This window comes from Epinephelus fuscoguttatus, linkage group LG21 (genome assembly GCF_011397635.1).
Source record: "Epinephelus fuscoguttatus linkage group LG21, E.fuscoguttatus.final_Chr_v1".
Lineage (NCBI taxonomy): Eukaryota > Metazoa > Chordata > Actinopteri > Perciformes > Serranidae > Epinephelus > Epinephelus fuscoguttatus.
The window spans coordinates 17,131,270-17,144,170 of NC_064772.1; the positions used below are offsets into that span (position 1 = coordinate 17,131,270).

Below are 12,901 nucleotides of genomic sequence, written 5' to 3' on the forward strand. Positions count from 1 at the left end.
ACCTGGAATCTGCTGGAGCCACTCTCCCAGTTCGGGGGTCAAAGCCCCAAGTGCTCTACCACTGGCACCACTGTTGCCTTTTAATCAAAGATTATTTCAATAAACAGCTCTTTAGGTTAAAGATTTGCTAGCTTAGCCACAAAGTAACAACACAATGCAAGCTGACAAGCATCAGGCACACGACACTTGGTGTGATGCAGGACATGAGGCACCGCCCCAGGGTGAAATAGTTTTACAAGTACAGCCGCAAAGAGTTGGAAGCATGACCCATCAAGATTGGGACCAGCTACATTATTGCTGCGTCACCATGTAAGTGTTGCTGAAGCGCTCGTTACCATAGCCACATCGACACATGCTCGTATGTGCACTTGCCCCAAAGCACCTCAACTGAACGTCATCTAAAGTTTGTATTGGTCATAAAGGTATCTTTGCTTTTGAATTTTAACAAAACATTTCGCTACCCCACTGTATCCCTGTGTATCCCACGGAAAGCTAGCATAGCGTTAGCTAACAAAAGTTAAATAACGCAGCACCACGGCTAAAAACAAACCATATGATAGGTCAACGCTTTATGGCATCATTGGAGTGCTGAAAAAAGTTGAGGTCAGCTCAACTTTAGTTTGTAACACGTCACACCTGTCAGCAGCAACAAGTGTCAAGTGTCAATTTGTAGTGTCATGTCGCTGGCTTCTATTTAGAATGACTTGCTGACTGTTGCTGTGTCAGACATAGTGTGAATGCAGCATTAGGGTTGGACTGGGTACTTTGACGTCACAGGCTTTAAAATCCCTCAATTTGAGGTGGTAAAAATGACTCTTTAGTAAAAACTCAGAGCAGCTACCATAGCTGTAGACTCCTAGTCTTGTTTGCCAAAATCTTTGTCTCCATTTATGCCTGAAATGACGTCCTCAGATGTGCAGTCCAACTGTGACATTCTTTTTACTTTTAGCACATTTTCTGTCTGTCACCATCACGCCCTGACTCGCGCTGAGCTTTGTGATTAATTTGTGAAAGCATTGATTACAGTGTGTGTGAGCCTGTCTGTGTCTTTATTTATGTCTGTGCACTTTTATGAATCACTACACATTACTCAACCTCTGTTTTCCTCTCTGAGAGCAAATCTATCAGCCCAGCCAGTAAAAGACAACATAGCTGAGACTGAAGCCATTTGAGTGAAATATATCCTGCATGATCTTTAGGTGCCCCAGAAAGGCCACCGACGCCCCGCCCACTCCCATCGCATCCTCCTGGGACTGGTTGCCTAGCAACACCAGCTGATTGGGTTAGCCAGGTTAAGAAAGGGTCTGGCACGGGCCGGAGGAATCAGATCACTCCCATTGATCATCTTCTCTCTGCACTCCTCTGAGAGCTGAGGCCACGGCCACAAAATCAAAGCCCTGCCATCGTGTCTGAGAGGGGGTTATTACGCACACAGGGGAGCAGGGAGAGAGAGGGAAGGCTTTGTGTGGTGGCTCAGTCTGACATCCCATACCACACATAATGGTGTGATGCTGCGACTACTCACAGTCACAAGCAATGTGATTGTAATTGAAGCCCGCTAAAGAGATCTCAGGGCAGGTTTGCCGAGCGTTGATGTACAGACAAGCCTGCAGTGCTCCGTGGTGACCCATTATCAGATGTTATGACATGAGGGGGATCTATTTAAGGTCATTAGCTGTAATATGGATTGACATACATTAGTGAAGAAAAGGAGCAGGGTGGAGGGCTATAGTGTGGGTGGTGGTATTCCAAATGCCACCTGCTGCACACACAGTGAGGGAGTCCCCGGGGGTCTCAACAGGAGGGAGACACTCTGAATTGATGGGTTACGTTACATCTGATCCTTGCAGTGATTATAGCATTATTCCACTTTTAATAATAACATATAATTTGTGTTATTTACATCCTGCTCCTGCCCATGGATGAAAATGAATATAATGGGCTCTGAAGCCGGTTCTTTCTCGCATAATAAGCAAACTTTATGGCTAGCTAGCTTAGCATTGTAGCCTATTTCAGTCCTGTTCATTTGTTTGCTAGCTTTCTCACAGAAAACAATAATTTCTCTTATGATTTGTGGTGATAATGCAGTGAAATCTTAAATAAAACGGCAGAACCAGGATTTATTTAACGTACCTAGAATGTTAGCGTAAGTATTTATCCATTAAAAAGGTTAGCGAGGGCGCATTGCTAGGCAGTCTGTGTGAAGTCTGCCTTCCTATTTTTGCATAATTTCCTCACTGTTAAAGCATTAATGCCTTCCTGTTTTTAAAAACCTGTTTCAACATCATTTGCACCTCATTAGGTTTACTCCTGCACCACAGGGGGCATAAAGGAAAATCCTTTGAAGGCTAAAGCCACGCTCTGCACCAAGTCTGCTCGCTAAAAACACACCCAGACCTGGTAAAAGACCTGCTGCAAGTATACTGAGCAGGTGCAAAAATATAAGACAAGTATAGAGTATAGAGATGATAGTTTAAGGGGGGATTTCTTATCTTGTTGTGTCTCCTACTGTTGCAGTAATTTTGTATGCAAATAGTGTGGACTGCAACTGACAATTTTTTTTATAATCAATTCATCTGTTGAATATTCTTTTTATCAACCAATTAATCAGTCTGAATCCAAATCCAGAGACATTTTCTTTATCATAACTCCATTAAACTTAATTATAACAATTTTTGTTTGTAAACTGACAATTGTTTTATCATCATAATAGTTGCAGATAAATATTCTATCAGCTGAGTAATCAGTGAATTCACTAATTGTTCTCTTAAACAGTGGTGCAAGGGTGCTTCTGCACTTTCCTGATATCAGACATTTGTAAAGTCATTAGACCCCGTTTCCATCGTCAGTCTTACATTGCATCCAGTCGAACCGATTTCCACTAGGGAGGGATTTTTGCTAACCAATCACTGGAGACCAACATATCCACCTGAATCTAATATCATTTTAAGTCTAGAATTATGCACAGTCATGCCAGCATACCTGTTTTAAGAGTGGAGCAGAGCTAAGTAAAACCAAAGCATCCACTGGTTCAACTTAAAAAAAAGTTAAGGTAACAATTTGCACACATCTTTTTAAGTAGTACCAACTCTGGCATTATTCAATAAATCCTATGAGTCTTTTATAATCTAACAGTCCAATTCGTTTAGTACAGCTAATATGATTTTCTTTAAACTCAAAAAACCTACAATCTGACTCAATTAGTTCAGTACAACCAACATGATTTGCTTTGACCTTGAAACACTTGATTAAGCTGAACCAACTTAATATTTATCCAAAACCTGTGGCAAAACTGATTGTCAAATTAGTTTAAGATATTCTAACTTATTTTTTTTAATGCAATCCTATTCAAAAATGTTTTTTAATTTGACCAACGTCTTACAATAAGTTGTCAAGTGACTAAAACATGTCAATGTAACAAACACATTTTTTATGCTCAAAAACTTCTTTAAGCGTTATCCACTGACCCCCAAAGTTTTTCTTAGAGTGTATGATGTTGGCTGGTGTTGAGAAAATTTAAATTGTTAATTTAAAACAGCCTTGATTGCAGCGTCCACCCTGGATTAGCAAGTAAGCTTGCTAAGTAGGTAGGTTATGCTAACGAGTAAGCTTGCCAATAGCCTCAGTTATTGTAACTATAACTAACAATGATTAAGGGTAGTATTTTTTCAGTTGCAAATACCTGCTATGAAAACATTTTCACAGCCTACCTACTTAGCAAGCTAACTCGCTAACCCTATAACCCTGCAGCAGCTCATAAGGGTTTTGTTCAGGATTACTGAGGATTTTAGTTCAATTGCATTATTTTCAATTTGCACAAAGGAATTTTCAGAGAAGCACAGGAGCAACACACTGATGACTGTGATTGGTCGCAATCGATTTGTCGCAATCGCAATGTTGGTCCAGGAATATGATATTGGACGCTGATCCTGGAACATGTACTACTTGGCAAAATCACTTCGTGCAGAGCTTGACAACCACTTGATAGTGGCATTAGTCCCACCCATGGCACTGATTGGCTTATTGTTACTCCCCCACAGCACTCATAGGACCGTCTTTTATTTCAACCACTTTTTCATGTCACGATTTTCAAAGACTCAACAAGCTGAACTCAGTGGAGTGGGTGGATTCAAAGGTCTGCACCCACAACTGTTTCATCACAGCCTGTGACTTTTAGCAGCCTGTCTGGGACCTTCTGTGTGAAAACATATACATGTACCTTTAAAATGTATATAACTAAGAGTGAATTAATGTGATGTGATGTGGAAGCATGCTGCGTAAAGATGGCCTGTACTACAGCAGCTGTACCACCAGATTATTTGACGTAAGCCTGCATGTAAAAAGGTAGATTTCTATCTAAATACATGTGGATACATTCCCTCATATCTGTGCATGTTTCAGCTCTTTGTGCTTCACACGTCGACATTGTTTTTGGCAACAAAGTGATTGTACCAGTGTTGAGACCGGCCAACTGTTCCCGTCAGTACTGCTGGCCTTTGGTGGCTGACTGCTGAAGTCCTGGAGAGGTGTAAAGTGCAGCGAGGCAGAGTGTGGAGCGAGCTGGGTGATCCCTCCCACGTCTCTTTACTCATGCTGTCCCGAGGGTAGAGAGACACCCGGCCAACTGGTGTCACTGTTCCTCCGCCAAAAGCCAAGTGAGTCACCATGAAAATGGGGCAGAGATTTGGATCTTTGTTTTTTCCTTTTCGCCAGCTTATTCTTTATTTTTTAATTTATTTTTGCAACATGTTGTGTTTATTGAGCGTCCATGCAGCTCAAACACACACCCACACTGATGAAGAGAGAAAAGTGACATCTTATTTTTGTTATTTCAGGATGACTTTAATATTTTTCCAAGATATAGTTGGTGTGTGTGTGTGTGTGTGTGTGTGTGTGTGTGTGTGTGTGTGTGTGTGTGTGTTTGCATGATGTTGCCTTGTCTGTTGCTGTGTGGGTCTTTTTTGATGTTTCTCGCTAACTGTTTCCCTCTGTGATGTCCATAAGTTGACTTTTCCTCTTAATTTCTTTCATCCCCGTCCTTATGTAACATCCTGTTAAACCTGCCGAGGGAGGCTTTATCTCTTTGGTCTTTATTACTCATTTTCATCCTCCTAAATGTGTCTTAACTTAAAGACTTATGGTGATATTGGCTTCAAAGATTAGACGAAATTTTTGTTGTTTACAAAAATTTATTCATACAAATCTTACAACACTTTTTTTTTTTTTAAAACATTTATTGACTTGACCCTTGCAGATCGCCATTTGAAGTAGTAACCTAATACTCACTTTCTACACAGTAAATATATATATCTTTGAAGATTATTTCATTTTAGTAAGGCTATTGGCGCTTTCATTATCATACATATAATGTTTCATGGAGAGCGGGAAACTGATCCTTCCCTCTACTTTCACAAAAATCTACATCTCTAGAAACAAAGTGCAAAAGAAAAGCAGTGCAAGCGTGAACGCTTGACGTCTAGAGCTGGAATGCTTCTAAAGAGCCTAACAGACGTCTGTGCAACACAAAAACAACAACAAAAGGGTGAAATGTAAGCTGATGATGTGCAGCATTGTAGGGCCACAAAATAGCCATCTGTGATTCATGGCGGTTTTAAAGTCGATGCAAGGCACCACAGCCGCAAACTGCTTCCTGCGTCACAAAGCCTAGAGGAGAGTGCAAAATTAAAAGAAAGATTGATACAGTAAACACAGAACCTTTTTTTTTTTTTTTTACTCTGCTGCTTTGAAAACTTGCTATTCCTGCAAAATCTGTGTTCCTTCCTCTCAGATATGCTAAGAAGTGTGCAGACGGGGGGAATGTGATTTGTTTACAGTCAGTTTTTGGTCTGGTCTTGTAGATTTTACAAACTTTGAAACTCTACTTTTCAAAATCAGCATGTTCCTGGCCATCCTTGATCTCTAACTGTGTTTTCATCTCGTGTGCTTGCATCTCATCCTTCCTCTTCTTCAAATCTAATGTCAGTTGTGGCCTTTGTGCCATGCTAAAGAAAGAGACCACTATAAATGTCCAATCTTCATATACAATTTAACACTTGGCTCCTATATCAGTTTAGTGACAGATAAAGCACGACATTAGACCGTGAGATTCTTGCCAGCAGTAAAGTACATTCAGATAATTCTCCAAAGGAGGACAACAAACACAGTTTGTGTAGAGATGTGAGAACAGAACACAAAACAACATCCAGAGATGACAGGTATGTGTTTGCAGTAGTCAGAAAGCAAGCAAAACCATCTAGTTGGAGTCGTCACAGATGCGGTGACTAGTGCAATTGCTTTAATCATGCAGTCTACTGTTTTTTTGTTTGTTTGTTTGTTTGTTTGTTTTTACATCGGTTCACATGACAGAAAAGAGAAGCACAATAGACCCAGAACACAAAAGTTCAAACTGCCTTGTACGTCTCCCACAAAGAACAAATCGATGGAGAAGTCACCATGTAACAAGTATCTTCTTTTTTTATGCTTTTTTTGCCTGATGCTTGAGATGTTAGTGATACTTATTATATGGGCAGAGAGATGTGAGAAAACCCTCAGCAGAAACCAGTCGATAGAAACACAAGGTTGGCGATTTACATGAGTCAAAGGTGTCTCTGTAAACACTGCAGAAGAAAAGAAGAACCTCAGAAGTACTCTGGTCCTCATCTCAGATTTGTGGATTTAAAAAAATTAATAATTGGCATTTTAAAAGTTTTTTAAGCCAACAGGGCTCATCTGGTCTTACCCAGATCTATTAAAATATCTTTGCATCCATGAGGAGGATAAATCTGTATCTTTCAATCAAGTGATATGTAAAACATATCGGTCTGAGCAAAGACTCTCCACATTGTGGGATAAGGTGGGATTAAAGATAAAAAAAAATCTGTGAGACTCTCAGAGAGACAGGAGCACTAAAGAGGCGGAAGAAGAGTTGAGTGTTTGAGGGTTAAAGGTGAGAAGAAAAGGGCGGGGCATGAGACGCCCCTGCGAGGATTACGGCCTCGGGAAAGAGCCTGAAACTCACCGGAAATTGGGGAGAGAACTGTTTCAGCCAGTCTCCCAAAAAAGCCTCAAACTCATCCCCGTCCGGGAGGGCATCAAAGTCTATGTCTTGTAGGATACGGTGAAAACCTATGTCTTCAAGGCTGTTGTGAATAAAGACAACTAAACTCTTAATGTCACTTTACAAAAAGCAGCATTCAATACATTGATTGTCTTTTAAACTATTTATTTTCCTCACAATCATTATCTGGTCACTAAACGTTTAAAAGACAGGGCTGTTTGGAGCATATCGTCATGTGAACATGTGTCTCCCCTCAATAAGTAGGTCTAACAAAAATAAATCAATGAATACATAAATAGAAGCTATTTTGTTTTCTTTTTTAGAATGAACAAAAATTGGTCCACAAAGTAGATATATGTGTCCTCAAGTGCTTTAAGTACAAAATAAAAAACAATATTATTATCAAAATATTCATTTTAATGGCTTACTTCATACATAAATACATGTTTAAGAACACAAAAGCGAATCCACTGATTGTTCAGATCTCAAAATGACGTCATGTGGGGCTGCACACACTTAAGTTTTTTTGTTTTTTTCAGGAGGGGGAGGAGGGGGAGGATGCTACAAATATGCCAGCCGGCGTCCTTTGTTTCTAATTCTCTGTCTATACCTTTTCCCAAGGACTGCCGCCAGGTATTTCTTGACCGCCATTTGCTTTCGGTAGCGGCTGTAGCTGTCTGTGAAGATCCCGTCTGAGTGTCGCTTGGACAGAGGCTCTGAACTGTCGTCCAGTGTTTTCCCCCCGCTGTGAGAGAGACAAGAGGTTTTCACTATCATCACACTGATGCATTCATATTCACATGATTCCCCCCTGTGTGTACAGTATGTGGCGCTGAGATGGAGAGCCTGGATACCCAAGATATCTTTGTGCAGTGCTGGACCTAGCGCATTTGGTGCCCTAAGCAAGCTTCTACTAGTGTCCCCCCCTTCCAGCTCTAGGCTGCTGTAGGAGGATATGCATTTGTCTTTGTTTCCCCATCTGAGAGTGGGAATAATCAATCAGGTTGTCCATTTTGTGCAGGACAATGCAGCATGTAGAGACGTGCAGAGACTCAATCTGTCCATTTAGTTTACTCCAGGACAAAGCAGGCAGCCTGTGCTCACATCGTCAAAGATTTTGCGTGAAGAATCTTTGCAAAATGATCTTAATTTAGGCAGTGAAGCTTTTTATAGGCAACAGAGGCAGTAGCCTGGGGTGCCACTGACAGGGTGCATCATTTCTTTCTTGCTTTTTTTTTTTCATAAGGAAAATGGTGACGTAGAGTGTATGTGGAGAGCATAAGGGTAAGAAGAAAGGAAAAGTCAAACACCATCTGAGGCGCAGCACAAAAGATGAAATTTGCAAATTTGCATGTACAGTATTTTCATATTATTGTGAGCTAAGTTGTTTATTTGTGTTGATTTCACATAAGCTCTTGTTCTTGCTAGTAATAAATACAACATACATTAGTTGTAGAAGATGATTATAATAATAAGGAGGCAGAGGAAGCTTGCCTAGGGCGCCAAATGTGCCTAGCAGCCATTTTCTCTCTTTGTTTAACTTTAACATCTCAGAACAATCTGGCATTTATTTCCGACCTGCAATAAGATGTGATAGGCCTGCACATAAGGCTAGAGTAATTGCACCCCCACCCCCCCTCTCCATCGGGAACCACTGGGACTCCATCCTATAAATAATTCATATGGAAATAAATTTAAACCTTCCCTCTGCGCCCTAACGACGCAGCAGCGAGCTCAGAAAACGACACTTCCCAAATCAATCAAGCGCCCGTTTGTGCTCTTACAGCATCAATAAAGGCTGATTCAGGATTCAGCTGCATGCTGGGAGATAATGGGACCACAGACACATACAGTACGTATAACAGCGTGAATTTATGAGCCTTTTAAAGGAACAGTCCAAAAAAGAAACCAGAACGCACAGAGGACAGAAAACAGTGTAAAAAGAAGAGGTGACAGCCAAGAAGATGTTCTTACCCTACACGTTTTGCCATCAGAGAATGCAGATATTTCCTTGCTGATAACTGACCCAGCGCTTTCCTGTAGGCTTTATTAAACATGCCGTCTGCATGCCTTTCCGTTCTGGGATGATAGATAGCCACACAGTAAAATCACCACACACCCAGCGCAAGAGAGGCAACAGTTTCAAGTAGCTGCACTTTAAATAAATTCCTAACAAGTCAATTATAGGTGCAATAGTGGGCCTCATGCTCGGTTTTTAGTGGAAAATACATGTAGATTATTTCACCTGTGCCCTTTAGAGGCATAATTTGGCAGAATATTTCACCTATCTTAAGAAAAACTGAATTTTAAGATGTTTGGAGCCAGATTTCTTTTCTTTTTTTTTTCTTCTTCTTCTTTTTTTTACAATTTAAAAATGCTGATGCGTAAAAGTAAAGTGTTAGTCGACTAACTTCCCCTGGGGATTCGGTCAAAATAATAATACTTTTTTTGGTGGAGACATGTCTCAAAATAATAAATAATAATCATTGTGTGACGATACGTTACATTGATTCACACAAAACGTACGACATACGTAGACAGAAATAGGGACTACAGCAATGAGACGTTCAACATGGATGTCTCCAACGTCGAGACAATAAAAGAAAAAGTTTTGGGGGGGTAAAATGGTGACAGATACTCACCTTTTCTCTGGTGGGTAATACAAAGTGTAGACGTCGTCAGGGACGGACGGGGGGCTTCTCACATCTATTTGGTCTCTGTCGTAATCCAGGGACGGCAAGGAGTTTCCATCCTCATCATAAACCTCACTGTCGAGTCTGGAAAGATGAGAAGCGTTTTAATAATCTACTTTCTAATCAGCAACTGTATATTAGAATATATTTGCATATTCAGACATGATTTTGACCCTGTTTACAGACTTTTTATTGTGTTACAAATAAAAAGAGAAGCATTATTCTATGTAATTTATATTTACATTAACGTTATTTCTAAAATCCAGGAGCTCTATTTAACAGAAACGTTTCCTTTTAATTATCTAATCACACAGATTGATTGATTATTGGCTGCAGGACAAACGGAGCCACTGTACTCCACTGCCTCAGTAGCCTAAATGACATTACCGCCGCTCCCTGGTGAATGTTTCCCCGCAATTATTGCTGTGTGAGCAGCACTATGGATCGGCTGTCAGATGATGTTATCCAGTAATCCAATTGGCTATTATTGCCACGGACATAACTAACTGTGGAGCAGATGTGGTCTTTAGCCTGCACCCTGCTGCTGCTGTGCGCAACAATGCCAACTTCTCCTTTTAAATAATAAAAAAAATAGTAATGAACAACTTAAACGTGATACTTGAATGATAAGTAGGAGTGTACGTACCTAACACTGGGAAAGCTAAGCCCCACAGGTGAGCAGTTGACGCTGTAATGCATTATGATTCCATAGATGAGTAAGGCTAAAGTCGCTTTACTAGACATTGTCCTGCTGCAAGAGAGAAAACATGAAGTGAGTGAACACAATTCTTTGATGCACTGAGGTGAATTTTGTTTCCTGCTACTTTCACACCACACCTAAGTTTCTAAAAGCAGAAAAAAATCAGCCACACCTGACTTTTCTCCAAACGCTCTCCACTTTTACGCTGCGTAAAAACCCTCCCTGAAAAGTGGCTTACCAGTGATGAGACGCGATCCGCTGAAGATCTCAACTGGGAGAGTGAGATAGGATCTCTATCTCAGCCTCTCTCTCCTCCTCTTCCTCTGTTCCCTCAGTGAAGCGCCTCTCCGGTCTCCTTGTGCTTGTTCCGAGTGTGCAGCCCTCCGTGCGCCCGCAGCTCAGTTCTCGGGGATTTCTACGTGTACTCGGTCATGGAGAGCGCCAAACATTTGTCTGCGGAGAACTTTCCTGCGTCCTGTGAACTTAACTCCCCTCGGTTTTTTATTCATGAATCCGAAAGGCATGCCTTTTTCACTTGTCACGTAGGTAGGGGTGGGGTGGAGGGGGGGTTGGATGGGGAGGGGAGGTGCGTCATCGCACCAACCACCCCTCCAGCCCTCCACCCCGTCCCATTGGAGTGCATCCTTCTTCTTCCGCGTCAATGAAAGACCCCGAGCCAAGTCATAAAGAAGAAATGGATCCTGAATTCAAACATTATCATTAATTAAGTCGTGAATTAATGTCAACATCTGACGTCACGCCAGTAGGATCACGTGGGGCCCGGTGGAACGTAGGGGGAGTTGTCCGGTGCTGAGACGTGACTGACAGCTTCTCTTTTACAAAAAGTTTCTTTCAGTAACGCACCAAAGAGATGTGTGTGAGGCAGCTGGCCTCATTTATCAGAATATTTTTAGTCATATTCCATGTTTCACCTCTCTTCCTCTGCTAAGGTCAGAGGTCATAGTCAGTTACACGACCACAAACAGAGGCTGTCATTAAAGGAACTATTAATCTACCACAGCTCATTTAAAACATTCAAAATCACCAAATTTGGTAATGTATTCTTTCTATTGGACAGTGACAAAAAGATTAAAGAAAAAGAAAAGCCATATCAAAAAAGAAAGTTGTATAACTGTATCTATATATTTAACTATTTATTAGAAATTGACTTGTGGAGCTGTCCAGTGCTGAATCATGACTGACAGTTTCTCTCATACAGAAGGTTTGTCTCACCACAAAGATGTGTCTGTGGCAGCTGACTTCATTTATCAGCATATTTAGCGTCACTTTCTCCGTGTTTCGGTCAGAGGTCAGACTCGACCACAAACAGAGGTTGTTAGTGAAAGAATGATCAATCAGTTTAACGAAAAGATTCAAAATCACCATATATGGTAATGCATTGTTTTTATTGGACAATGATGACAATTTGTCATAGTAGCATATTTATATATTTAACTATTTAACAATCAGAAACTGTCCTGTGGAGCTGTCCAGTGCTGAAACATGGCCAACAGTCTTTCTTTGAGGAAAAGGTTCAAGAAACAACAAAGGCATCCATCCATCCATTTTCATCTACTCTCCGGGGCAGGGTCAGATATCCCTCTACCCAGCAATACTTTCCAGCTCCTCCTGAGGGACCCAAATGCGTCCTCAGGCCAGACAGGATATGTAATCCCTCCAGTGTGTTCTGCGCCAGCCCCGGGGCATCCTGATCAGATGCCCAAACCACCTCACCCCTTTCGACGTGAAGGAGCAGCGGCTCTTCTCTGAGCTCCCTCCGGACAACAAAACTCAGAGGCAACTGACTTGTATTTTAGGTATATTTCTAATGTTTCCCATGCTTCACCTCTCTGCCAGAGGTGTGACTAAGTCATTGTTTTGCAAGTCACAAGTAAGTCTCAAGTCTTTGCACTCAAGTCAAGACTGACTAGTCCCAAGTTCTTAACACTTTGTTTCAAGTCCCAAATAAGTCATAATGTGCTCTTTAATTAAAGTGATACCAGTATTGATTTTATAAAATCATAATTGCTTTTAAAATCCGCAGTTATTTGTTAAAAACAAGTATGTTGAAAAGTTACTTAGCTGTCAAGCTAACATTAGCGAAGCATTAGCTTTCTAACTATGTCACTATAAGCCTTGCTTAGCCGTTCTTTGTGCAGCTTCACCTTGTCTAATTTTTTACTTACACATTTTACATACCGCAATTTGTTTTTGTTGACCACCACAGTTTTTAAACATGAACAAATTGTATTTTGTATAATTTTATTCTAACTGGCCCTTGGCAACGTTACATTTGTTCTTCATGGTTCTCCCCTGTAATCTGACTGGATGCTGTCAGCTTGGATACAAACAGTTAACTTGCTAGGAATGAAGAGCGTTTACATCAGTAGATACAGGAAATGAATGGAAATTAATTGACTCATGGCACACCTTTCATATCACAGACTGTAC

The 12,901-nt window shown here is 41.0% G+C and overlaps 1 protein-coding gene across 3 annotated transcripts; it reads right to left on the reverse strand.

Annotated features, from left to right (window-relative positions):
* Positions 1 to 5,249: 5,249 nt before the first annotated feature.
* Positions 5,250 to 10,977, reverse strand: adcyap1a (adenylate cyclase activating polypeptide 1a). Of its 3 annotated transcripts, XM_049565871.1 has the most exons (7): positions 10,689 to 10,977; positions 10,397 to 10,501; positions 9,700 to 9,834; positions 9,032 to 9,136; positions 7,668 to 7,802; positions 7,019 to 7,139; positions 5,250 to 5,664 (listed from the first exon to the last, which is right to left on the reverse strand). In XM_049565871.1, the coding sequence occupies exons 2-7, from the start codon at positions 10,492 to 10,494 to the stop codon at positions 5,656 to 5,658; spliced, it is 603 nt and encodes a 200-aa protein (XP_049421828.1). In that variant the 5' UTR covers positions 10,495 to 10,501; positions 10,689 to 10,977; the 3' UTR covers positions 5,250 to 5,655. The 3 variants fall into 3 exon arrangements, with proteins under 3 accessions (XP_049421828.1, XP_049421827.1, XP_049421829.1); XM_049565870.1 differs by lacking the exon at positions 5,250 to 5,664 and having other exon boundaries at positions 6,327 to 7,139; XM_049565872.1 differs by lacking the exons at positions 5,250 to 5,664; positions 9,032 to 9,136 and having other exon boundaries at positions 6,327 to 7,139.
* Positions 10,978 to 12,901: the final 1,924 nt, after the last annotated feature.